The following is a 25,139-nucleotide window of genomic DNA, read 5'->3' as shown; positions in this document are numbered from 1 at the left end:
CAGCTCTGCAGCAAAACATACAGCAGAAGTTCGTTGCTTCGCTGCGGATTTCTGCCGCATTTTAAAAAAAAATTTTTTAGGCAGAATCAAAGCAGAAAAATAAGCATTGGATTCCACCTTGTGAATATGTCCACAATCTGACATGGTAAAATGCTTTCCTGCAGCTAGAAAATGTTACTAAAGCGCTATATTGTGCTGTTGTGACTATCTGTATGTATTCCGCTTGTGCCTAATATTTGAGACCTGTATTCTGTCTTATGCGCAGGTGAATTGCTGCTGCGCCTGGGCCGCCTCGAAGAAGCTGCAGATGTCTACAGAGGTCTGCTGGACAGGAGCCCGGAGAACTGGGCTTATTACAAGGGGTTAGAGAAGGCTATAAAGCCCGGTAAGGCTCTGATTGTATAGAAGGGTAAGATGTAAACTCCTACGTCTGTTCTAAGCTGTGTCTGAACTAAATGATTAAACAGCCATTTCAGGTACTCCTTAAATATTTCGCCATCTTCCAGAATTGTCTTTTTCATCTTGGTGCGTTAGGGAGCAATCACACAGGTATCTGTACATGCTGTGAGATCTGTCTGGGGTCTCTGTCACATGTGCCAAAAACAGCATTGTGATGGGACCCCTCGTTGTCAGAAAAATGGACACCAGCTTAGTATCTGTCTGACATGGGTTCACTTAGTTTCTGTTCTATTTAGAGTATAAAATAGTGTATGACAGTGAAGGTTTCCATCACCATGCTGCTTTTTCTGCACCTGTGACCGAATCCAGCAGCGTAGTGAAAAACACTGTGGGAACGAAGCCTTACTCGATAGTTCAGATGCCCAGGCCTGGAGAACGCCAAAAGAGAAGTAGCCATTGTGTTTAGAAATGTGCTGCTAGCTTTGGATCTGTCGTTTTGAAAAGGTGAAATCTGCAACAGACTAACAGAGTATCCAACCCACTTGGTTGTGGGAACAAAAACTAGAACGCCTTCCCACCTCATGACGTATGTGTACGTCGTGGCAGGAAAAGGGTTCCTGTGGCATGTCTTGTACGGCTGGCCCGTGCCATCTGCATCGAAAGCTGGCTGTAACAGCTGGGGTCCCACTGCATAGCCAGCTAATCGTGGAGGGCTATGGCTTCTAATGTAAATGAATAGAGATAATACACAGCAGCACAGAAGTGCTGCTGTGTATTATTTCAGCAATCATAAGATCACAGGGACATAAAGGTGTAATAAAATAAATAAAAAATTGTAAGGCGGGGGGGGGGGGGGGTAAACCTTTTAGCACATTTCCCTTGTTTTTTATCTTATTTTATTTTTTAAGCAAAAAAAAATGTATCACATTTGGTAAGTTATATAATGCGTTATATGTACCCCAAAATGGTATCAATAGAAACTGCAGCTCTCTATGCAGCAAACAAGCCCTCATATGGCTACATTGACAGTAAAATAAAGTTGTGGCTTTTGAAAAGTGGAGATGAAAATTCCAAATAATAGTTATGTCCTTAGGTCAAAAATGGGCCGCATCATTAGGGGCTTAAGATGTTGCCATGCATTTCCAATGTATTGTCGCAGTCCGTTCTAAAGCTCTCCATAAGAATACAAGCTTCCTATAGCATAAAGCTCCAGTCATGTTCGCACGATTTAATACAGGGGCGTTATGGAAGTGTTCATATGGGGAACATTTAATTTCTCCCTGCAGCAAAACTGCAACAGAAACCCTTTTAAAAACTGCCGTTTTAACGTTGCTGTATAAATGTTGTAAAATGGTCCTTTGTCCCTTTATGCAGCCACTATGGAAGAAAGGTTGAAGATTTATGAGGACAGCTGGATTAAATACCCCAGAGGTTTGGTGCCAAGACGATTGCCTTTAAACTTCTTAACAGGTGACGGACTTAACCTTTCTTTAGCCAACTTCCATGCGTTGTGATCTCTTCTGGAATGAGCCTTTATGCTAATTGAAGTTTTTTTCCTCAGGTGAAAAATTTAGATTCTGCCTGGATAAGTATTTGCGGATGAACTTTAGTAAAGGCTGCCCTCCTGTCTTCAACACTTTGCGATCGCTGTACAGTGACAAAGAGAAGGTAAATACAACTTCATGCATAAGGCTTGTAGCATGCTCCTCCGACAATCGAGTTAGTCACTGGAATGTGTTCTTTTAAAGGATACTCCAGACTTCCCTCACTTCTAGGTTTAGGGTTCCTTTAAGTGCAGTTACTCAGTGTCTTATTTCTGTAGCCCTTTACTCTACTTTTACTTGCATTAAGTGTTCAACAAAGAAAATGTGACCGATGAAGAAGATATAGCTATATAGCCACAATTGATATTGATATGTTTTAAATAGCTTGGGTGATTTGTTTTGCCATCCGATGTGTTACTGCAGTGCTGCTATTATCTGTTTGCATTGTTATGGTGTTACTTAGGTGGAGATTATTGAAGACCTTGTAGTGGGTTACGATACATCGTTAAAAAGTTGCCGGCTGTTCAACATCAATGGTTTGTATGTTTTATATTACGTTCTTACTCTGCACCTATTCAATACAATATATTTACACAGACAGCAATGTATCCAGTACACCAATCAGCATGTAGGCAGCATCCAAAACAGTCAAAATCTGCAGCTGACTTCAGATGATGCCGCGCTCCCCTCACTGCTGAAGTCTTCATGCCTTCAGTGATCTTTGGTACTTGGCCTCTAATGAGTATTCCACTGCGGGTCAGGCGATGTGGAAGTGGCATCGCCTCACCAGCGGCGTTCAATACAAGCTACCAGATACTGGGGAGCGCTGACAGCGCAGAGACCTCGAAGGTGAGGGGAGCGCGATATCTTCTGAAATCGGCTTTGGATACCCAGCTGATTTCAAGTCAAAATTTTCACCAATGGTTCGGACTTTGACACTTTTAAATGCGGAAATGCGGCAGAATTTAGGCTGCATTTATACAAACTTTCAATTATGAGTTCTGTGCTTGCAGTTGGATAGAACTCACATGTGAAAAGCATCAATTATTTTCAGTGGGTTAATTTACATGACCGATATTTTTTTTTCCCTTGCACTAGTAGTATGAAATCGGAAAATTGCAGCATGTCCTATTTTTGGCCAATTCTTCTGCAAGAATCGACCATTATTTTCTATGGCAGCGTGAAGCGATCGCACTCAGATGCTATGTGATTTGCCCATGTGATGATTTTTTTTCTTTAGCAAGTTAGCTATTAGATGCCCTTTCAATTCTATATTTATTTTTTCTTCCCCTCTTGTGCATGAAAAACACATCTAATGCTAAGCGAATCATGCGTTAATGCCAAAACATACTGCAGGTGCATGAAAACCGCAAACAAAACAAAATGATCCATCAAAGTCTTCACTCAAACTGTCGTTTGAGCGATCATCGCTCCGTGTAAATGGGCCTTTAGTCGGCTACTCTTATCTGTCTGTGTCCAGTCCTGAGTAGAAGTCATGATCTGAGCACCTTGCATGTGAAGCGTCCATGTGATGTCAGACATGTAGGTATTTGGATCATTACATTGAAGGATCTGGACTTTTTCAAGCACAATAATTTAAACCAAATTTCCAGTGAAACGTGTCTCATAAAAAAGTTTATTGATGAGACCACAGGATGTGGGTACTATTACAGCAGGTCACGTTTTTGCATATAACAGCTGAATACATCATTACAGTAAAATTCCCTTGAGCTGAAATTTCACCTGAGGTTTTTGGGACAGTTTTATGAACCAAAGCCTGGAGTAGATCCAAAAGGAATAAAAAATGTGAAGGACACATTGATGGATTTCTCCTGTTATCTGTAATAATTAGTGACTTTGGCTCTGAAAACTGTTTTTGATTCCAGCTTTAAGGGTTTGTTTTTTTTTTTTTTTTTGGTTTTTTTTTTGAACCTTGAATATTGATGGCATATCCTTCAGACTAGGGCATCAATATGAGATCAGTGTTCTTTATAGACTCCCAGCACCTCAACCAATCAGATAATTGATGTCACTGCAGCACTTGGGCAAGGTCTTTTCATTCTTTATGAAGCACAGTGCTGTACATTTTGTAGTGGCTATGCCTGGTACTGCAGTTCAGACCTTATAAAGTAAATGGGACTGAGTGCACAGCCACTACCAAACATACGAAGTTTTGTCTGGTGAAAAATGAATGCGACCACAGTGCTCCCCCAGTACTGGGAATCAGATCCCACAATCGGATATCTGTTAAAATAAGGATAGGCCATCCATATTGGAGTCCAGGAAATCCCTGTTTAAAGGGGTAATCTTTATATAGTAATATTATAACCTATCTCTAGAATGAAGCTGTGCTGCGGGGATGACTGGGAATCCTGGCAATGCACAAAATGCTATTGGTGCTTGACAGCTTGTACAGAAATGGCTGTCAATCACTGATGGCTCCGCCCATTGGACTGTTAAGCTCAGAATATGCAGAGGTTCAAATGAATAAAAAGTACAGGTTATATTGACTCTTTGCTCATAAAACTATATATAATCTGCTCCGCTCTTCCTGTTCTACAACATGATGCCTGCAGTTTGGACCGCATGTTCAATAGATTCACTTCTAGAACTGTGCCAAGTAAAATCTTTTGTTCTATTCATCAATTGTTTTGTTTCTTCTAAACGTAGATGATGGTAAAGAAGAACCTCCAACTACATTACTATGGGTTCAGTACTATTTAGCTCAGCACTATGACAAGATCGGACAGCCTTCTTTCGCCCTGGAGTACATAAATGCTGCCATAGAGAGCACACCAACCCTGATAGAACTCTTCCTTGTAAAAGCGAAAATCTATAAGGTACGGGAGTGATGTCTCCACCCTGTGGCTTCGTTCTACTTTTCCTTCAAATGACGCCTTCGGAAATGAGAAAATCTAACGGGCTCTTTATATTAACCATTTTGCTGCTGGGGTTTTTTTGGACCTTTTGCACTTCCAGTGACCAGGTCAATTTTCAGCCTTTTGACATGTACAGACTAAACTCCCATACACATGTATTTTCTGAAAATAGACATCTTGCACATTGTAAAAATGCTAATCGGCATTTTATACACGCTGGCACCTTCATGCTATTTTGCATCAAAGCGTAGTTTTCCATAAATGCTTATGTTTATTTTAGATTGGTAGCTAAGTGTGCACAACACCTCCCTAAAATACATTTAATATGTGTAAAGTTCATATATTCCGCTTAGATATTTTCATAATCTCCTCAGAACTGGAAAAGCCAAAATTCTCATTTCAGGCTGTAATTTGAAAAAAAAATGACAAGCTATAAATTACAGGAATTGCACACATTGTTACAGTAAGTGCAGCCCTGAACGCTCTACATTTCCTGAAAGAGAACGACCTGCTGATTGCAGTTTTCTTGGGCTGTTGACAGCGATGTGCTCCTTCTTGTAATTTTGCGACAAACTGAAGTTTATATCTTTTTATATGCATTAGTGCCTAAAACTCACATCAGCTAACTGTATCTTAGGCTGGTGGTGTTTTAAAACTAAGATTCTTATCTTTAAAGGGCAACTCCGGCAAGAAAACGTTTTTTTGTTTTTTTTTAAATCCCCGTCACACTCTGGAGGTCTCCTTTTTGTGTTTTGGAGCCACTTCCATGCAGTGCAGCCCCCCTGTCTAATGCTTATCAGGTACCATCTTGTGAGTGAGATCTTTTAACTTTCACTTGCAATCCATCCAATGATGCATCAGCACAACATTAGTTAGGGGGCTATACCATTTCTGCCTGCTGGGGGGGCAAGTTTAATTATTACCTTTTATAGTCACTTAAAGAAGCTACAGACCATAGTCAGGGAAATGAGCTGTGGCTTCCTTTATTATAACACTGTGGCTTCCTTTATTATAACACTGTGATCGAGATTCTGTGTTTCCCACCACCTCCTCCAGGCAGTTTCTGTGCTAGGATTCATGCCTCACATAGACTAATTGAGTAGAAACTTCACGTACACACAAGTAGATCTGAGCTGGTCAGAACTGAGATCACATGACCATCTAAGGAGAAGGTCTCAGAGAGGAATAACCAAGATAAAACTTAGCTCACTTATATATACACTAGGGGGATAGCTACATAATGAATAGAAAAAAAAATCACCGGTTGTGGCCCTTTTAAAACAAGACCACAATCAAAGCTCTATCTGCAATAATGCCTCAGATGCATGCTGTATAAGGGCTCCTACCCACTGGCGATAGGTTTTCCAGCGATGCGAGAGTGAGTGAAAACACATGATTATGAAAGAAATGATTTTTCAATGGTTTCATTCTCATTTGCGATGCATTCACTCAAGCCTCGTTGTGATGCAAAAAAGCTTGCGATATCACCCATTATTTTGAATGGGGCCGGGGCCCCATTGAAATCAGTGGGAGAAGATCGCTCAACAGCCTTGGAATCCCCCATAGCTAGGAGAGAAAGGGGGCAGAGCCAAAGGACTTTCTCATGGTTTCCCCAAGAGCGGGGGAATGGTGCGGGGCCAGAGGGATTCTCATAGTTATTAAATCGCTGGCTTAGAGTGGGCGGGGCTAGTGGGATCTGCCCGCAAGCCACACCCTCTTTGCTAAAGAAGAATCACTAGGAGAATTCCTCTAGCCCCACCTCCGTTCTCTGGGAAAGCCTTTTAGCCATGCCCCTATCTTTCCAAATATGGCAAGATATGTAAAAGATCCCCTGTAGCTCTCTTCCCCCCCCCCCCCCCCTCCTCATTATTGGTTATTGCAAGGCTGTTGAGCGATCTTCTCCCATTGATTTCAATGGGAGACATCAAAGCTTTTTGTATCGCAGCGAGGCTTGAGTAAACACATCGCAAATGACAGTGAAACCATTGAAAATCATTGGTTTCATAATCATGCGTTTTCACTCACTCTCCCATCGCTAGAAAACCTAAGTATAGTTGTGTGTGAGAGAAGCAGGTAATTGCAATTTGCACTTTAAACTTCTATATCTCAGGCTCTATTATAGATACAGATGACAACCAAAACTCTGTCTGCAATACAACCTGAGATATAGCCGTTTAAAGCAAATATGTATCTCATACATTCTTAGCTACTGAAGTGTCACTGTACATAAATAACAAACGAAAATATGCACGGAGCGGGTTAATCACATAGGGACCATGCTGCTGTTTTGGTAATTCAAGCTGTGCTTTATTGGCCATATGGGGCTTATTCACATGAACTAGTAGGAACTGTAGGAGAAGCACGGTTTTGTACAAAGATGCTAGTACCAATAAGTTGATCTGTTTTCTTCCTGTAATGTAGTTTCTCTCATGTTTTAGCACGCTGGTAACATCAAAGAGGCCGCTCGGTGGATGGATGAAGCGCAAGCTCTGGACACGGCAGATAGGTTTATCAACTCAAAATGTGCAAAGTACATGCTAAAAGCCAACATGGTAAAAGAGGCGGAGGAAATGTGCTCAAAGTTTACAAGGGTTAGTATATACTGGTACGCGGAAATATTAATGCAGACATGAAAAGTAAATGGGCAGTAAAAGCACTGCACAATTACCCTAATCAGTATGCTGTGTTACTAAAAATGTGGGAAATGAAGTGTAATTGTTTACTAAATCTGGTTTCCCTTTGCAGGAGGGAACATCTGCTGTGGAGAACCTGAATGAGATGCAGTGTATGTGGTTCCAGACGGAGTGTGCGCAGGCATACAGATCTATGAACAAGTTTGGTGAAGCACTTAAGAAATGCCACGAGATTGAAAGAGTGAGTGTATTATTATTAACCTGTAATGTATTTAGCTCAAAGTATTTACCAACTCGGTGTCACATAATCTAAGCAGCACTGAGTTGCCTGGTCATAAACGGAGCTTTTAAAAGTACAGCTTCTCCCCTTCATTTACATCCATCCTAGTGAGCATCTGACACGTCATCATGACATCACTGCTTCTATCGGCTCCCCCTACTCAGCTGGTTGGGGTTCGCCTCTGCAGACAGTCTTGTTTTCCAGATACACCACCAGCCTTGGCTCTAATTACCGGATAACCTAGTGAGCAGTGATTAATCACACCATTGATCTTTTTTATGTGCATGTGTTTGTTCGGTTCTTGACATGTATCACTGGCATCTACTCTATAATCAGTGAGAGCAACGCACATCTATTCCATCTAGAATTTACTGCAGAAATGCGTATCAGAAGGTCTTATTTTATTGTGGAAATTAAATTTGTCTCAAGTTAATCTAGTCTGTGCAGAAATCAGTTGCCTTACTGATGTAATTGATTTAAGCCTTTTAAGTAGATTTTCTGCTTAGGAAACTATAATTGATGACATTTTATGATAAATGTCTGAACAGTGAGTGGGGCGGGGGAAGGTTTGTATGGATGAGCATTAGAGATGAGAAAAGGTTCGGCTGCTGGCGCGGGTGAGAGGTGAGTTGCGACAGTGAGCAAGAGGGAGAGAGATCTCCCCTCCGTTCCTCCCCGCACGCCGCCGGCAGCCGAACCTTTTCTTCCGATCGGGCAGGTACTCGCTAAGGGCAATGCTCAATAGAGTAATTGTCCTTAGCGAGTATGCTTGCTCATCTCTAATGAGGATCGAGAATCGATCCAGCTCCATACAATGCCAGTGCTGGCTGTTTCTTACAGCCAACACCCGCCGACAAATGGCTTCGATGACTGACTGGGGGCCCCACACTGCCCCCCCCCCCTCCCTGCAATGAGGCCGTGGGTTGCCATGGCGGCCGTGGGTTGCCATGGCGGCCGTGGGTTGCCATTTCAGATCGCAGTATAATGTAATCCTAGGATATTATATCATACTGCAGGAGCGATCAAACTATCGCAAGTTCTTGTTACCTATGGGAAATTTAGGGGGAAAAAAATTTAGTTTAAACAATTTATTAAAAATAAAAGGTAATTAAAAGTTTAAAAAAAAATAACAACTTGTGCCATATTTTAAAAGTCCGATCAAAGGAACGCATTATTTACCCAAAACGATGAACGTTGTCAGAAAAGAAAAATAAATGCCAGAATTCCGTTTTTTTGGGGAGTTTTTTTTGACATCCCTTCAATTAAAAATGTAATTTAAAAGCAATCAAAAAAGTCATATGTACTTCAAAATGGTACCGGTAGAAGTTATAGGATGTCCTGTAAAAAATTAAGGGGGGGCGCGCGTCCTTAAGGGGTCAAAAACATTTGTTTTCAAACTTTAATCTAACAGTATGAAACCTCATATCTTATAGGACGAGTTCTTTGGTACATACTAGTAGTAATTAGGAAATTATAGCACTAGTGTTTCTGGTGGCACAATGTGCCACGCAGCTCTGCTACATGCATCTCTCTCTCTCTCTCACACACACACACACACACACACACACACACACACACACACACACACACCTCTGCTACATGTACATCACATACAGCTTTGCTACATACATTTTTCCTCCCATACAACAGGGATCCCAACCAGCACCGCAGAGTCCTGCACACACTGATCAACCCCTGGTCATGTGACCCCAGACTCTTCCTTCAGAGGTGACTGATCACATGACGGTGACATCACAGGTCCTGTAAGCACACAGCTGCTGTCAGAGCCCCAGTGACTGATCCCATGATGGTAGCATCTTCACATGTAACTGACCCAGTCACTCTCTTACAGACAGGTGGTCGTTGGTATTCCATAGCAACTGAGACCGCAGGGGTTTGTAGGGGATGTAATCTGCACAGGGATGAGGGACCTGTGATGATGTCACCGTCATATGATCAGGGGCAGAGCATGTAACTCACTAATGGACTGACAGATGGTCATTAGTATTCTGACTTGACAGTTTTTTTGAGAGGAAAATTGGAGGGGAAGGGGTTGATTGCAATTTCACCATTTGTGATTTAAAAAAAAAAATAATCTTTGCAGTATTTACATTATGCTATAGTAAGGGCTTATACCCACGGACAGAGTGAGATACGCCCGTGGATTAATGTTGTGGGAGTACCGCAGTAGTAAACAAAAAGTCCCCGCTGGTGATCGCAGAAAAACGCACGTTTTCCACGGTCTCCATTAATACTACATAAATGTAGCGATTTTCCCCCCCCATGGTAGAATCACGCATGTGAAAAGCTATTGGGTTCAATAGAACCTAATAGCTGCGTTATTCTGCCGCGGAGAACGCGCCAGAAATCCTGCCATGGGCATTAGCCTTAACTGTATGGGTTATTATGCCAATACAGGGTTCATATTTTTTTTTTCATTGAGTAAAAATAAAATATTTTTGTGTTTTTATAAAGTTTTGTGTGGGTGTATTTCAAGACTCAAACTGTCGCTAGAGAAATAAAAACATTGTTTTTTTGTTTTTTTTATAGAAGGGATGATCAGAAAAGCATCTGTTTTTGATATTTTTTAGTTTTGTTTTTATCGTGTCGGAGAGGTAGAAATGACATATTAATTTTTATAGAACAAGTCTGTACAAATATTTCTTCTTTTTCCAATATTAAAACATTGTATAAAGGACTGTGGCGTCTGAGGGGTTAAACAGCTGCATTGTGGAGTCAATAAGCAACCTAGCTGCGGGCAATGGAGTGATTAGATGTGTAAGGGAGTGAGACCATGAGCTCTTTAGTGAAGAGGGGGAAAAAACTTTGCCCTGACATGACAATCAAAAAGCAAGTATGCTCTGTTTTACGAAAAGGTGATATGAATAAAAATTCATGTTATCCTCTCACCTGAGACCATGTAAAGCCATACCAGCACAGCAAGAAGATCTGGGATCCTTCTCTTCCTCTGCTTCTTCATACAGGCTGTAGTGGGATTTTGCAAGTATACAACCCTCTTCTGCTTGCTCTAACTCAGGCTGGATAGCAGCTAAAGCCTTAGCTTTAAAACAAGACCAAGAATGTGGCTCTAAACGCATTGCAATATAAAAGTACCTTCAGATGGGCGATTATCAACCAAATAACCGCTTGAAACAGCAATTTTCTACATTAGTCATACCATGGTACACATAGCCACTGACGGCACTGAGCGAGAAATCGCTCATTAGTCTCTTCGTTTCAGCTCACTGAAATGAAGCGACTAATGAGTGACTTATTCCATGTAAACAGGAGTTGTTAGTCTTTTACATTGAACAAACAGTTGTTTAATGGAAGTGGGTGACCAGAAGAGATCTCCGGCACAATCCACATTAAGGCCGCCTGCACATGGGCGGAAATCCCGCGGCGGGATTTCCGCCACTGAAAGCCTGCATAGGAGTGCATTACAATACGCACTCCCATGCAGACGGCCGCGCGAAATCTTGCGCAGCAAACAAACCGCGGCATGTCCTAGTTCTGTGCGGGGCTCGCAGACGTCACTCACCCAGCCGCCGGCTCCGGTCTGTGCATGTGCCGGCAACCAGGCAGTCGGCACATGAAAGAGCCGGGGCCGCTGGGCGCGGGTAAGTACGCGCTCCTCCCTGCTGGGGTTGGGTCCCGCGGCGAGAATCTTCGCCGCCGGATCCGACCCGCCCGTCTGCAGGCGGCCTTAGTCACTGAACGACTATCGCTCCTTGTGTAAAGGTAACTTTCAGTTACACCTTAGTGGCAGCTCCCTCTGCAGTCAATTGCCCTGATGCCCTGGGCACTTATTGCTCAAAACAGTAATGTCTCTTTCTACTAAATCAAGCACCAGCTTGGGTAATCAGTAGGCGGTGCGCAATGACCAGATCTACATTTTGATGCTAAAGAAGGCCTATTACAGCTCAAGTTGTATGGCAAGAATGAACCTGGCATTTTGTACCTGGCACTGCTTGCCAGGCCATTGTGATCTGTTATGTATTTAGTAAGTCTCCCCAAAACGTCCTAAATAGTGTAAAAATATAGCTATTGTACCGTGCTCAAGAAAACTGTTTCTGAGGGATACTGATAGATTGTAATGACGCCTAATGTATTAATCCTACAACTAGACATTTTTGGTTTTTTTCAGCATTTTGTGGAGATCACAGATGATCAGTTTGATTTTCATACTTACTGTATGAGGAAAATTACACTCAGGTCATATGTGGATTTGCTAAAGTTAGAAGATGTACTTAGACAACATCCATTTTACTTCAAAGCAGCACGGATCGCAATAGAAATTTACCTCAAGCTTCATGACAACCCCTTAACGGATGAGAATAAGGAGCTCGAGGCAGACACTGGTAAGTTGTTCCTCTTCACCATTTTTAGTAAAACCTAACGGAAGACTGTTCTTGTGCGTGTCAATATATGGCCAAAACTACGTGACAGAAATCCGCTCTCCTGAAATGTGTTTTTTTTTTTTTTGTTTTGTTTTTTTCAAATAGGAATAGATCACAAAACGTGGAGAGAAGGGAAATCTTTCCAAACCCTTCTAGGGAAAAGTTTCCCTTCTATCTTATGTCCCTTTTACATGGGACGACAGTCATCTAAACGATCTGATGAGCGCTGACGTCACCGCTAGGGTTGTTGGCACTTGTGCAGAGTACTTAGACCAGCGTTTCCCAAACTGTGAGACAGCTCTGACCTTGGGTATAGCTTCTGCCACTAGGAGGCGACACGAAGCATAAAAGTGTTAACTCCTCCCACTAGCTATAGGCCCCCTGCAAGCATCGTGCTAGCTCAGTTTGTATGCAAGCAGTAGGAGCAGCCAGTAGGATACAACAATAATAGTACAAAACTCACGAACTGTAACTCATTCCAACACAGTGTGTGACTTTATCATTGTATCATTGGGGGACAGAGCTCTGACCTTGGGACGTTCTAGAGCAGTACCCAAGGGCCGGGAAAATATAAGAAGCCACAGGTGTAAGGGAGCAAATTTGTTCCTTACTGCCCCTCAACGTTAATGGATGCCTAAAAATCCAGCATCCTCCAATACAGAGCATAAAGAGGCCCATGTAACGGTCCCAGCTGCGCCGTGCCCCCACAGGGAAAAAAACTCTTGATTAAGAGCTTCCGACAAGGCACCCGCTGTCCGAGTAATATGAACCGTAACCCGGCCTGAGAACATAACTTCACTGGTACTGTAACCCTGTACTGCCGCGAAGCAGGGCCTGTGCAAGGAGTCTACTCGGAGTTGCCGAGATTACCAGCATCGAGTCAGCGCAACTGAAGAATGCTATGTGCAAGAGGTACTCTTGCGCAGTTCGACCAAGGCCACTTGCCACCGGAGCGTTCCCCGGAATGGAGCACTACCGAGAAAGGTGCCCACCGAACACCTCACTGAAGTGGATCCCACTACCAGCAGCCACAAGAGAATATACAGCCGGTCAATAACTACCGTCTCCTGATGACAACCTTCGGTACAAATTCGACATACAAAACAGATCTGTAGAGTCATCAGCGTCGAAACTTTAGGGAGTTGCGTGCCTTCCAACAGTCGACCTATTGGTACGTCAGCTTCCATATAACTCCAGGTTGCCATATCCCCTTCCCAGTCCCGCCGCGAGGGAGGAAGCGGATCGATTCCGGACACAATGAAGGAAAAACTTTTTGCGATCCATAACCACTTCTGGTGGAAATCCCGTGTTGACCATTGCTGAAAGAGCTTGTGGCGGGAGGTACCTGGTTACCTTTCGACTATCTTGCAGTCGTCGTCTTTGCAGCTGACTAACAGCAGAATGTGAGGGACCTAGAGCTGAAGCGCAGCATGGCTCTGATGCTGCGTATCCTGATGGCCCCATCCATGCCATCGGCTGCCTAGTTAGCTGTAGAGGAAAAAGGGCTTGTGTCCGTAGATCCTTCAGCCCCATGATCCTGTGACAAGGCCCACAGCATCCACCTTCTGCATGAAGTCCTGGGCTTCCGAAGACGTCTAGCCTGGGAATGGCGACTGACAGGTTAGTTAACTAGGGTTGGCCCTGTCTCAAGATATCAGTGCAACCGGATGAATCAACTAGGCACAACAAATTTGGCAGCACTGCCCGGGCACATTGGTACGGGAATCCATATTGGAAAGGGACGAACCCCAAGGCTTGTCGACAGTACAAGTATAGATGGTCTCCCAATCTCCTTGTAGTTCTGAGACCACCTGAGAGGGGACGGACTTACAGTGGAACAGCATGTCATAGAGATGACAGGGTGGGAGCTCTATAGATGTATCTGTAGCCTCCCAGCCCACTGTCTGGTTAAGACCCAGAATCGCCACTATACATAGACCGGACCGTGCAGAAGACGAGATGCTCTGACTGACGTCACTCTCGTTTGTGGCAGGAGTGCATGTAGTATGCGTTCGTGGCCGGCTTCAGCCCGCGGCTCTCCCATATTCGGAGGTTGTAGTAAGGTCACCTGCAGGAAGTGCAAGCAGTCATGGCGAGAAAGCTAGCCTTAGGTAAAGGTCCGGTGCGCGAGCGCACCCGCAGCAGAACAGAGATGAGGCACGATGTGCTCAGAGTTCCTATGAATAGTGCTCTTCCCTCTGGAAGGTACCACAGGTCTTCAGGAAGGCCGGTGAAGGGCCAACTGGCAGCTTGGTAATATTGTTCATAGGCCAAGACCTATTCTGGTGGATGTGAATCTCCATTGCAGTGAGCGCACGTAGTACGTGGTTCTGGACGGGTGTTATCCTGGATTCTGCCACTGTGGTAGGACACCTGCAGGTAAATGCAGGAGTGACAATGACCGGATACCTAGCCATTAGGCGAATCTCACCCCAGTCCAGCATGAGGAGCGATGCATGCAAGGATTCCTGTGCAAGTACTCTTTCTGGTAAGGAAGTACCACAGGTCCCCTCATCAAGGCTGGAGTACCGCTGACCATCAGCTTGAGTAGCATTGCCTGTAGAAACTCCCTGCCGGATGCAAATCTCGTATTGCAGCTCCTGAACACAGACACTGCGTTAGGCTATCTGCAAGGGACCGCAGGGGGTGGGTGGGCCAGAGCTACCACTAGTGAAAGCTCGACCCAATCCGGACCAGACCTGGATGTGCGGAGAATCCCTGTGTATGTGCTCCTTCCGGATGGAAGGTACCACAGGTGTCAGCAAGCCTGAAGTAATCAGTCCGAACCTTGTCAATAAGACGAGATATTCTCTGCTAGATGTACTCTCGTGCTGCAGCGAGAGTGCACTTGGTACGTGGCTCTGGCCACTCTTGTCAGTGTCATCCAGGACTCCGACACTGCAGTAGGCTGCCTGCAGGGAACTGCAGGAGGGGCCACAAGGAATCCGGAGAATTCCTGTGCACAGTACTCTTTCCAGTATGGAAGGTACCACAGGCATAGCTAGCCCAGAGTAATACTGACAAGAGTTTGTGCACTGTTGCCATATATTGTAGCCCTTTCCGCGTGTCGTCCGGGACTGCACGGAACTGCAGGAGGGGCAACCGGGGAGGTACCGATAGTGTTGGCTCAACCCGGTGTTCTTCAGTAAGCCCCAAGTAATGCTGACAACCAGTTTGAACACTGTTGTCAGGAAAAAGAGATCCTCAGCTGGATGTATCTCATATGTAGCGAGAGCGTTCTTAGTACGTGGCTCTGGCCGCCCCTGACCGCATGTCCTCCTGGACACAGACACTGCGGTAGCTGGCTGCAGGGAACTGCAGGAGGGACAACAGGGGAGCTAGCCAATGCTCAAGCTGGTCTGGAGCAGACAGGAGAAGCCATGAGTCCAGACTCCAGGTATGGGTACTCCTTCTATGGGAAGGTACCACAGGTCTCGATAAGTGGGGGGAATCTGGGTTAGGAGGTGGAGCTGCGCATGGAGTGGTCAGCAGGTCACCATAGCTATGAACAACTGCCGCATGCCGGCGAAGACGGGCCGCACAGCTTCAAGATACCCAGGCCTATGTAGCCATGTAACCAGTTCTACGTAGAGAGCTACGCATGCTGGCTAGCGTCAATTACATCAATGAAAAACGTCCGGCGGCCCAGCCTCCGAGCCGGCCGGCGGCACAGATACACCTGCCTTGCAGAGACGTACACCTACGTGCGCCCCAGAAAGCGCTGCAGAGGAAAAGCGCAGACTGCGCGGTCCAAACAGCGGTCGCGCAAAACAGTGGCCGCGCAACGCCTACCGTGGCCATGCAGTGGTTATGCACATAGTTGCGCGCTGGCCAATCATGGGTGCACAGCACGCAACATAGTATGTGCAGCAAGAGGTGCTGCATCTCCCGCCACCGTACGTGGCGGCAACTGTGAATGGCCGCGCGGCGCCAGTAAGAAAAACACAGTATAACCGGTGCGGCAGGATGCGAGGAGCGGACGGCCCCACCGGTGCGGCAGGATGCGAGGAGCGGACGGCCCCACCGGTGCGGCAGGATGCGAGGAGCGGACGGCCCCACCGGTGCGGCAGGATGCGAGGAGCGGACGGCCCCACCGGTGCGGCAGGATGCGAGGAGCGGACGGCCCCACCGGTGCGGCAGGATGCGAGGAGCGGACGGCCCCACCGGTGCGGCAGGATGCGAGGAGCGGACGGCCCCACCGGTGCGGCAGGATGCGAGCCGCGGACGGCCCGCATCGCAAGTCAGGCGGCCCCACAGAAGCAGCGGCACATCCTAAGCGGCCGATGCCACAAAACAAACACAATGCACCAGAGCTAAGAACAACTGGGGGCACCCAATACGGTCCGCACAGCGGCGGACTAACAAAATAAAACTGCATACTTACCTCTGTCCGCCCTCCTCGGTGGGTAACAGGAAGAGTCCTGCCTCCCTGTTATTCCCTGGTGCTTTGGAGACAAATGGAAAATAAAAATAAAAATAGTCTCTGTAGGCGAGACGTCTGCCTCCTACGACACTAAGCTAAAAACTGAGCTAGCACGATGCTTGCAGGAAGGGGTATAGCTAGTGGGATGAGTTAACACTTTTATGCTTAGTGTCTCCTCCTAGTGGCAGAAGCTATACCCAAGGTTAGAGCTGTGTCCCCCAATAATACAGACGAGAAAAGGGGATTTAGCTGCAGACTTGTATTAAATAGCTGATATGGTTATCTACTTTTATGAGACTGCTAGTATTAGCCAACATTTTGTGTGCTTTCACTTACAATGCAGTTTTTCTTGTCTACTGCAGCCAATATGTCTGACAAAGAATTGAAGAAGCTGCGCAACAAACAAAGGCGAGCCCAGAAGAAAGCGCAGCTGGAGGAGGAGAAGAAGAATGCCGAGAAGGAGAAGCAGCAGAGGAACCAGAAGAAGAAAAAAGAGGACGATGATGAGGAAATTGGTGGCCCAAAAGAAGAACTTATCCCTGAGAAGCTGGCCAAGGTATTGCAGTGTTAGATAAACAGCATGGTCTATCTTTTTTTCATTTTTTTTTCCTGTTGGCAGCTAAGTAAGAAAACCAGAATTAAACTTTTTAATGATGGATATTGGTGCGGACAGTAGAAAACAAGTGGGACAGGTTGAATAAGTGACATGGCTCGTAGCCATGCTTCTAAAGAATTCTCCATCTGTAAAACAGGTTGACAGTCCTTTGGAAGAAGCTATTAAATTTTTAACACCTTTGAAGAATTTGGTGAAGAACAAAATAGAAACACATCTATATGCCTTTGAAATTTACTTCAGGAAAGGTATGGAAACCTGTGTGGGCCACTAACTTACAGTGAAGATGACATTGAGCTGGCAGTTATGTATCTTCACGGCAATTGACACAATTTCCTTTTCTTGCCCTTTTTAAGAGAAATTCCTTTTGATGTTGCAATCTGTGAAGAGAGCGTTTGCCATAGACTCCAATCATCCTTGGCTCCACCAGTGTTTGGTCCGTTTCTTTAGTGCAGGTAGGTTTACACACGGTCATCTGTATTGTTGGGGGGGGCTCATATATGCACCCGTAATACTGTACAACATATACGGATGTATTGTAGATGCTGTTAATAACTTTGTCTTCCACCCTGACAGTATCTGAAAGCAAAGAACTAAATGAATCTGTTAGAACAGTGTTAAAGCAGGAGATGAACAGACTTTTTGGTGAAACAAGCCCTGCAAACTTTAATAACAATTTCCTGAAAGAGAATATTGGCTCTATACCACACAGATTATCAGGTAGGTTCTCAGTGGTAGAGATATTACTAATGGGGAGATTCGAGTGAAAACCAAATGGGCTTCCATTAAAAAATTATTAAAAAGTCCAATACGTGCTCAGAGCTGACTGGTCAGCAGTTGGATAACTTCTGCTGACTGTCTAGCGACGCGGAAGGTTGGCCTTATTAGAGATAGGCAGGCTTATGTATATTAAACATGGTCTTGTGCCTCATATTGTTCTTAAACCTTTTAGAAGTCTACAAAAAAAGTCTGTATGTGGCCCTTATTTCCCTCACAAAGCTGTCTGGGTGCACAAAAAGGCGCCTTTCTCCACTGTTCATTCAGTAGGAGGTGAGGAGCTAAGCCCTTTAGTAAACTCGGCCCCCAAAGTCATCTGTTAATCTGTAAGTGAAGGGATGAGCATTAAATAACTTGTCACTGGTATGAATAAGCATCTGTTTTGGTGCCACTTAGTATTGGGCACTGTGACTCTCCCACCAGCCATGACCACCGTAGAACAGACTTTTCAATAATTGAATCAGTCGGAGACGTAGAATTTTTCATTTCTTGGCACTTTTCTGCTTTTAGCAGTTTGGTTGTATCTGACCAGATCTTTGTGTACTTGTTTGAGGTGTATTAATAAGGAATTGTCTGTTACAGCTGCCAAAATGATGTATTATCTGGACCCTTCTAGTCAGAAGCGAGCAGTGGAGTTGGGCACCGCACTGGATGAATCCCTGGCAAACCGAAGCCTCCAGGTAATTCTGCCCCCCCTCTGACATGTATACGTAAAGCCTGGTTTAGACACAATGATTATCTTTGTAAAAATCTTTTGAGCGATAATCGTGTGCTTTTACAGCGCAAGCTGTTCGCTCAAATGTTAAGCGATCACTTTGCACTCCAGCTGTTCTCTGCTCGGAGTGCCTGGCTGTTATACAGCTGAGAGCTCCAAACGGGGGATGAAGAACACAGTTGGACAGCTGTGTTCTTCATACCCTGCCTGTCTTCACAGAACGGGATACAGCTGAAGCAATACTATCAGCTGTATCCCGCTGTGAATTCCTGATCGCCGATCTTTCAACATGCTGAAAGATCAGCGATTGCTTAACGAAAACTGCACGATGTCTGACTATCGCTCAAAAGATTGCTTTGAGCAATGTTTTTTTTTTTTTTGCTTGCAAAAATCGTTGTCTAAATCAGCCTTTAGGCCTTAAAAGGGTGGTTTTGGAGTGTGTAGTTTGATGGATTTCCTTTTTCAGCTAAATGTTAAGTGGATAAAAGAGGTGATGTATAAAGCTGTCATTTATACATCCAGGCCATCTATTATTCATTTCTGTTTTTTCCCAATAAATGGCAACTGTACCAACTTGTCAGAGGTCAGACCCCAACTGATCATAACTTTTTTTTTTTTTTTACGTTGATGACATATTCTTAAAGCCCGTTTATACGAAGCGATGATCAAATAAATATCGCTTAAAACGATCGTTTGAGCGAGAATCATTGCGTCCATCGTGCATTTTTCGCGCACTGTTCAGTGATTGTTAAATTCAAGCCAGCCTAAAAATTGTCGTGCGGTCTTATCAGGACCACACGCTGAGTTCTCCGTGGGTAGTGCTGATAGGATTGTTTCCCGTTGGAGGACAAAGAAGCTGAATGGAGATAAGAGACCTCCGGCTATTAACTGCATTCAGCTAAAGGCCTCATTTGCATGCTAATAAGCTATTAAATAACTGAGTAGCTACTTAATAGTTTATACAAAATGATCGCTCAAAGCTGTCACTCAAACTGTCGTTTGAGCGATCATTGCTCCGTGTAAATGGGCCTTTAGGGTGTATTCTATGTATACTTGATGGGGTCCCACTTTGGGATGCCGAGCGTTCAAAATGAAGGGGCCCTGATGGTCACTGAAGCATCATGGTCCCCTTTTTTTTTTTTCCCTAGCCAGGCTACATACATATGATTAGTTTAAGAAGGTTGCACCTATCCATGGGAAAACTGCTAAGTCTGATCAGCAGGGGTCTCACCACTGAGATCCCCACCAATCCCAAGAATAAGGTGTCCTCTGTCCGCTTCTACTTCTCACTGCTGTTTTACTGCACCCCCAACAGTGAGGACAAGACTGAATGGAAGGGCGGTTGCACATGACCCTGAATAACTGAGTACAAGCACTCTGCTGCTTCCATCAGCCCTATTAAATTGGAGTGGCGGCTACTCCATTCAGTTTGATGTCACTGCAAGTAGAAGCGACCCCCCCACAGTGATGAGAAGAAGGAAATGCGGGACCCCTGGCATCTGTGGGGGTCTTAGTGGTGCAACCCCCACCGATCACTTATCAGCTATCCTACAGATAGGTGATAAAAGTTGGTTCTGGTGGAACCCTTTTAAAACCATTAAGTCTTCCGACCCATTAAGCAGATTTACATTGGTTGGGACACTTTTTAGTACATTTTTATTTGGATCATTAAAGGGCCACTCCAACGAAAACACTTTTTTTTTTTCCATGCCTGCCTTCCCCTGATTGCCTATCACTCTGGAGGTTGTCTCTGTGTATTCCAGTCACTTTCAGGCTGTGCATCCTCCTAGCTGATGCTTATCAGACACCATCTTTTAAGGCTGAGAATATTTAATCTTACATTTCACATCAATCCTATGATGCATTAACTAAGGCTGAGGGTACAGTTTATCATTACCTTCAAAATAAGCTACAGTCAGGAGGATGAGCTGTGATCTCCTCTATTATAACTGTGTGATTATCATCCGTAACTGTGTAAGGAGTGCCTGTATCTCCCAATAGGAAGTTTCCATGGTAAAGCCATATAATAGCATCAGAGACTGAGAATCTGACTAAAAAATGAACACATAACCCCAAGTAGATCTGAGTTGGTCAGAATTGAGATCACATGACCATCTGAGGAGAAAGAGGCCAGGAGTTTCAGAAATAACCAAGGTAACACTAGCCGACTTAGATATACTAGGATGATCGTTCTATAATGAAGTGGAGTGGCCCTTTAATGACTGTTACCCCTACGGTCTGCTTTGCAGTGCTGTCATAGATAACAGGGCTGACCACTTGAGTTCTAGTAGTTCTATAGACTTTGCATTGTGCTCTGCATTTCATACTTCTAACTTACTGTATTTTGCAGACTTGTACAGAGGTTCTAGAAGCCTTGCGTGACGGCAGCTTAGGAGACAACAAAGAGGTTGCCGAGTCCTACCGAGCGAGCTGCCACAAGCTGTACCCATACGCTTTAGCTTTCATGCCGCCTGGATATGAAGACGACATGAGTATCACAATTAACGGAGATAGTTCTGCAGAACCAGAGGAACTGGCTAACGAAATGTGAACAGCTGATATCGAACAGACATTGGACCATATCAACAATCTAATATTTTTGTCACGCACCTGCTGTATTGCTCTGTAACTTATGTGGAGATTGACAGGAGTAAAAGAGTTGTTGCCTTTAAAGATTGTTTTACTTTTTTTTTTTTTTTTTCTTTTTAAATGTTTTATATCCTGCTGCAGAAAAAAAACCATACAATGTATGACAGGATATGGGTGGAGCGTGTTCTTAAAATTTAACCTTTTGCTGCTAAAATTTGAAGAGGGAATAAAAGATGAATAAAATACTGTTTTTTTTAAAAAATGCATAATTTATGGGCACTATGAGTGTTACAGCGGTCAGAGCAGGTGTGTGGCAGAAATATTAACGAACCCCCCTTTATTAAGAGATCGCTGATCTCGGACAGCATGCTCCCAATGATGTCAGAGGGGCCTGCAGCATAACCCCATGCCTGCAGGCACCTCGGATGTTGCACAGGGTCAGACTGCTGTTTTAGCACTGGATTTTTTTTTTTATTTTTTATTATTGGCACAAGAGATACTCGGGGTCTACCGGGCTATCTGAAATACTCCACACGAAATGCAGTTTGCTGATACATAGAAAGGAAATGTGTGAACTACACGTGGCATATAATAAAGTGAGTATCTCCAGAACTGAGGACTTTCCTGCAAAGTACCGTATGGTGACACTCTGGATACCTAATTTGTGCTTACACAATGTTTTTTTTTTACAATTTGATTTTTTTTGATCAATTTTAGAATAACCTATTTGCAACAAACTTGAGTTCTCTTTACTGTTTGAGATGAAATCTAGGCCCCGCCCAACAATTTTTAACTTTTTTTTTTTTTTTTTTTTGCCAAACATGTCAGAACTGTATTGCAAGTACCAAAAGAAATCACGCACTGTGTTGGGACACCAACTGAACGGGTGGTAAAGGACTCTGCCTTGTCTGTTTTTTTTTTTTTCTTAAACGGTGTGTTCCATAGCTGGCTTGGTGAAGAGTGGATTGCCATGGGTCTGGTGGTCTTTCGAGACGTAAACCTCAGCAGGCCTTGTTCACGTTATGCAGATTAAACACAGTAACTGCAGTTTAGATACCTCTGGATTTTTTTCCACAGTGGCAGGTTTGTAATACTTGAAGCCCTTTCTTTCTAAGATGACTTTCTTGCTCAGTTACCAGAGAGGCTCTATGCTTTGTAATGAAGCAACAGATACTGAATTCCCTTCTTCCAATAGCAGACAAGCTTCTTATCTCTGCAGATACTTATGTCATTTCCTTTTTGTTGTCAAACATAAGGTACCAAATATAATGCAATAAAACCTTTTGAAAAACAGTTGACGAGTTGAACCAATTGGTGACAGCGTTGTGGACATGCTGTGACTATGCAGCTTGATACATGGAGTACAGGAATGATCGCCAGCATATTTCTATCTTCTCATGACTGTTTTTCCAGCTGTGTGGTTTTTTTTTTTCCTGCCTTCTCTGATAATACAATTGGTTCATACAGATCATGCACACTGTGTACTATGAGACCAGTAGCTGAAGAATTGTGACCCTGCCAATAATAGAGGTATTCTTGTTCTCTAATACACATTTCTACTTCTCCATATGTACATACTACTATATCTCTCATTCCTGTGGCACAGCGTGCCTCTTTGTAAACTGACCATGCATTGGAGGGTTGATGTAGCTGTCCTTGTGCCTTGCACAACTGACTTAAGGCCCATTTACACACGGACAATCTTTCAAACGATTGAAAGATTAACAGTTTTAGCAATCGTTTTGCATTAGCACTTTTGTAATCATTTGCATGAAAACGAGCCTTCGGGAGCTGTTTGCAGAACTCAGCATGTTGTCTGAGCTCTGCACGCAGCTCCTTTTGTTCTCGTACGGGCTGTCGGCTGAATACAATGTAATCTCCAACTCCTATGCAGAACACAGCATGCGGTCCCTGTTATCGTCTCTTCGGCTGAACAATGGATTTTAAGCTCACCTTAAAATCATCGTTCAGCCAAAGAGTGAATGATAGCAGGGTTTACACGCAACGATTATCACTCATATGCCATCAATTGAACAAATTTTGAGCGATAATTGATGCATGTAAATGAGCCTTTTACAGGGAACTCTTTGGTCTCTGGAGAATTTATCCTGTCCAACACAGTAGTGGCTCTGCAGACTGTTTAGTAATGACCAGAGTTTGCACCATATTGGTGCTACATGGACAACCTGAGAAAATCAAAACTTTGAGGAGAACTTATAAACCATTTTACATCAGTTTCTGGTATAGAAAATAGACACAAAATTCTGCACAAGGCCTGCTTGCGCAATAATTTTAAACTACTTGACAGGTATGCCAACTCATGCCACTTTCCTGAAAAAAGGGCATAAGCTTGTTGGGAGGGGGAGGGGGAGGGGTGGCTGCCCCGTCACAACATGTTTATGCCAGCAAATAGCGTAAATTATACCAAAACTCTACACCAGATCGTACCTGGCGTAGATTTCCGTGGAGATGCTGAGATGCACCTAATGTATGAAGAGGTGTGTGCTGCTTCATATATTGGGCACATCCTTTGCCAACAGGGATGATGAGACTGGCATTTGAAACCTCTCAATAAATTTCCCCCCTTTCGATTGCAAACTAGGTCGATTTACCAATATATATCAAATTAGAAGTCATTATAGCTGAACTTCTAGCATGAAAACACACAGAAGTTTCAGGTCCAATACCCACCGCATCTATTCAAGTAGGATTCTAGTGTGGCTAGGTGAGGCCATCGATGTGGGGCTGGGGGTAATGTTTCTCCTTGTGGAAAGCACCATGAGGGTGTAGGGAGTCAGTCGGAAAAAAAAATATTTTTTTCCCCACAAGTTTGGCACAAGGCATGTACTTTTCATGGCATGGTAAATCTCACCCACAAGAGACATATGGAGAACTGTGTAGCTTGTGTAACAGTTGCACAGCTCATTACAGGAGAGCACTCTGCTATGTGTTTTAATACTGCATTTTGCCGAGAGCTCAAATACACATAGGCTCCGATTCAGGTCAGAGGCCTCAATCGGGCTACTGAACATCAGTATACGAGAGTCAAAAATTATCTGCATTCTGGCTGTAAAATTAATTTTACTCAACTTTCAGAAAAACGAATACCTTTTTTGGACACTCCCTGCTTTTCAATACACTTTGTCCATCTGTTGTAGTTCTTTAAATATTTTTAGTTGAGCTGTGAGTTAGAAATGCACCGCTGTCTTCACTTCATTAGACATGAATCTTCAGCCTCTTAGTGTTTCTTTTGGGGGACCAAATGGAGGATAGTCTAATGGGGCAAGATCAGGGCTCAAAGGTAAAGTCCCCTGGTGCAAGCATCGAGTCATGACCGACTCCTAGGGTGACATCGCATCGTGACATTTTCTTGGCAGACTATTTTTGCAGGGTGGTTTGCCGGTGCCTTCCCCAGTCAGCTGGAGTTTAGGGACTCTAGAGAAGTTACTTTAACACCGCTAAACAAAGGTTTGGGCGAATATTGACAGTATGCGCGGCTGTGCATTATAACACAACACCTTATGGATAGTAGTCTTAAGTTTTAGGCTTCAACTCATCAGTGAGCCTATCACTTTTACAAGCACTGGTGATTGTTGAACCTTTTTCCTAATAATGGTCCAATACCGGCCCTTGATAGTCCCAGCATCCCGCTCCTCCTTCAGGAAAGGTCACACAAGTGTCAGCCATGAACTCTCTACTGTGCACTGTCTTTGATAAATATCTATCAGATGCATTCTCCAACCACAAAAAAAAAAAATCCCTGCATGTTGTTCTTCGTGCAAATAAGTGGCGCAGCTATTTTTTCTTGCACTGGAGTCACAAATTAACCGATGTAACGTGATCAAACCTGTACAGCCGTGACTGGGTAGAAAGTGACCTATAACAGA

At 44.1% G+C, this 25,139-nt stretch overlaps 1 protein-coding gene across 1 annotated transcript in view; it reads left to right on the top strand.

Annotated features, from left to right (window-relative positions):
- Positions 1-22,545, top strand: part of NAA15 (N-alpha-acetyltransferase 15, NatA auxiliary subunit) — a 37,376-nt gene extending 14,831 nt beyond the window's left edge. Inside the window, exons 7-20 of the mRNA XM_066573737.1 lie at positions 266-385; positions 1,774-1,869; positions 1,961-2,067; positions 2,407-2,479; positions 4,614-4,783; positions 7,261-7,413; positions 7,568-7,696; positions 11,883-12,096; positions 16,921-17,114; positions 17,311-17,419; positions 17,528-17,626; positions 17,748-17,891; positions 18,531-18,628; positions 21,014-22,545. Coding sequence (XP_066429834.1) covers positions 266-385; positions 1,774-1,869; positions 1,961-2,067; positions 2,407-2,479; positions 4,614-4,783; positions 7,261-7,413; positions 7,568-7,696; positions 11,883-12,096; positions 16,921-17,114; positions 17,311-17,419; positions 17,528-17,626; positions 17,748-17,891; positions 18,531-18,628; positions 21,014-21,214 — 1,907 coding nt within the window. The 3' untranslated portion in view covers positions 21,215-22,545. The remainder of the gene's footprint in view (positions 1-265; positions 386-1,773; positions 1,870-1,960; positions 2,068-2,406; positions 2,480-4,613; positions 4,784-7,260; positions 7,414-7,567; positions 7,697-11,882; positions 12,097-16,920; positions 17,115-17,310; positions 17,420-17,527; positions 17,627-17,747; positions 17,892-18,530; positions 18,629-21,013) is intronic.
- The last annotated feature ends 2,594 nt before the right edge of the window (positions 22,546-25,139 follow it).

The sequence above is a fragment of the Eleutherodactylus coqui genome, chromosome 7 (genome assembly GCF_035609145.1).
Source record: "Eleutherodactylus coqui strain aEleCoq1 chromosome 7, aEleCoq1.hap1, whole genome shotgun sequence".
Lineage (NCBI taxonomy): Eukaryota > Metazoa > Chordata > Amphibia > Anura > Eleutherodactylidae > Eleutherodactylus > Eleutherodactylus coqui.
Note: the sequence above shows the minus strand (reverse complement) of the source record. Positions and strands in the feature narration are given on the sequence as shown.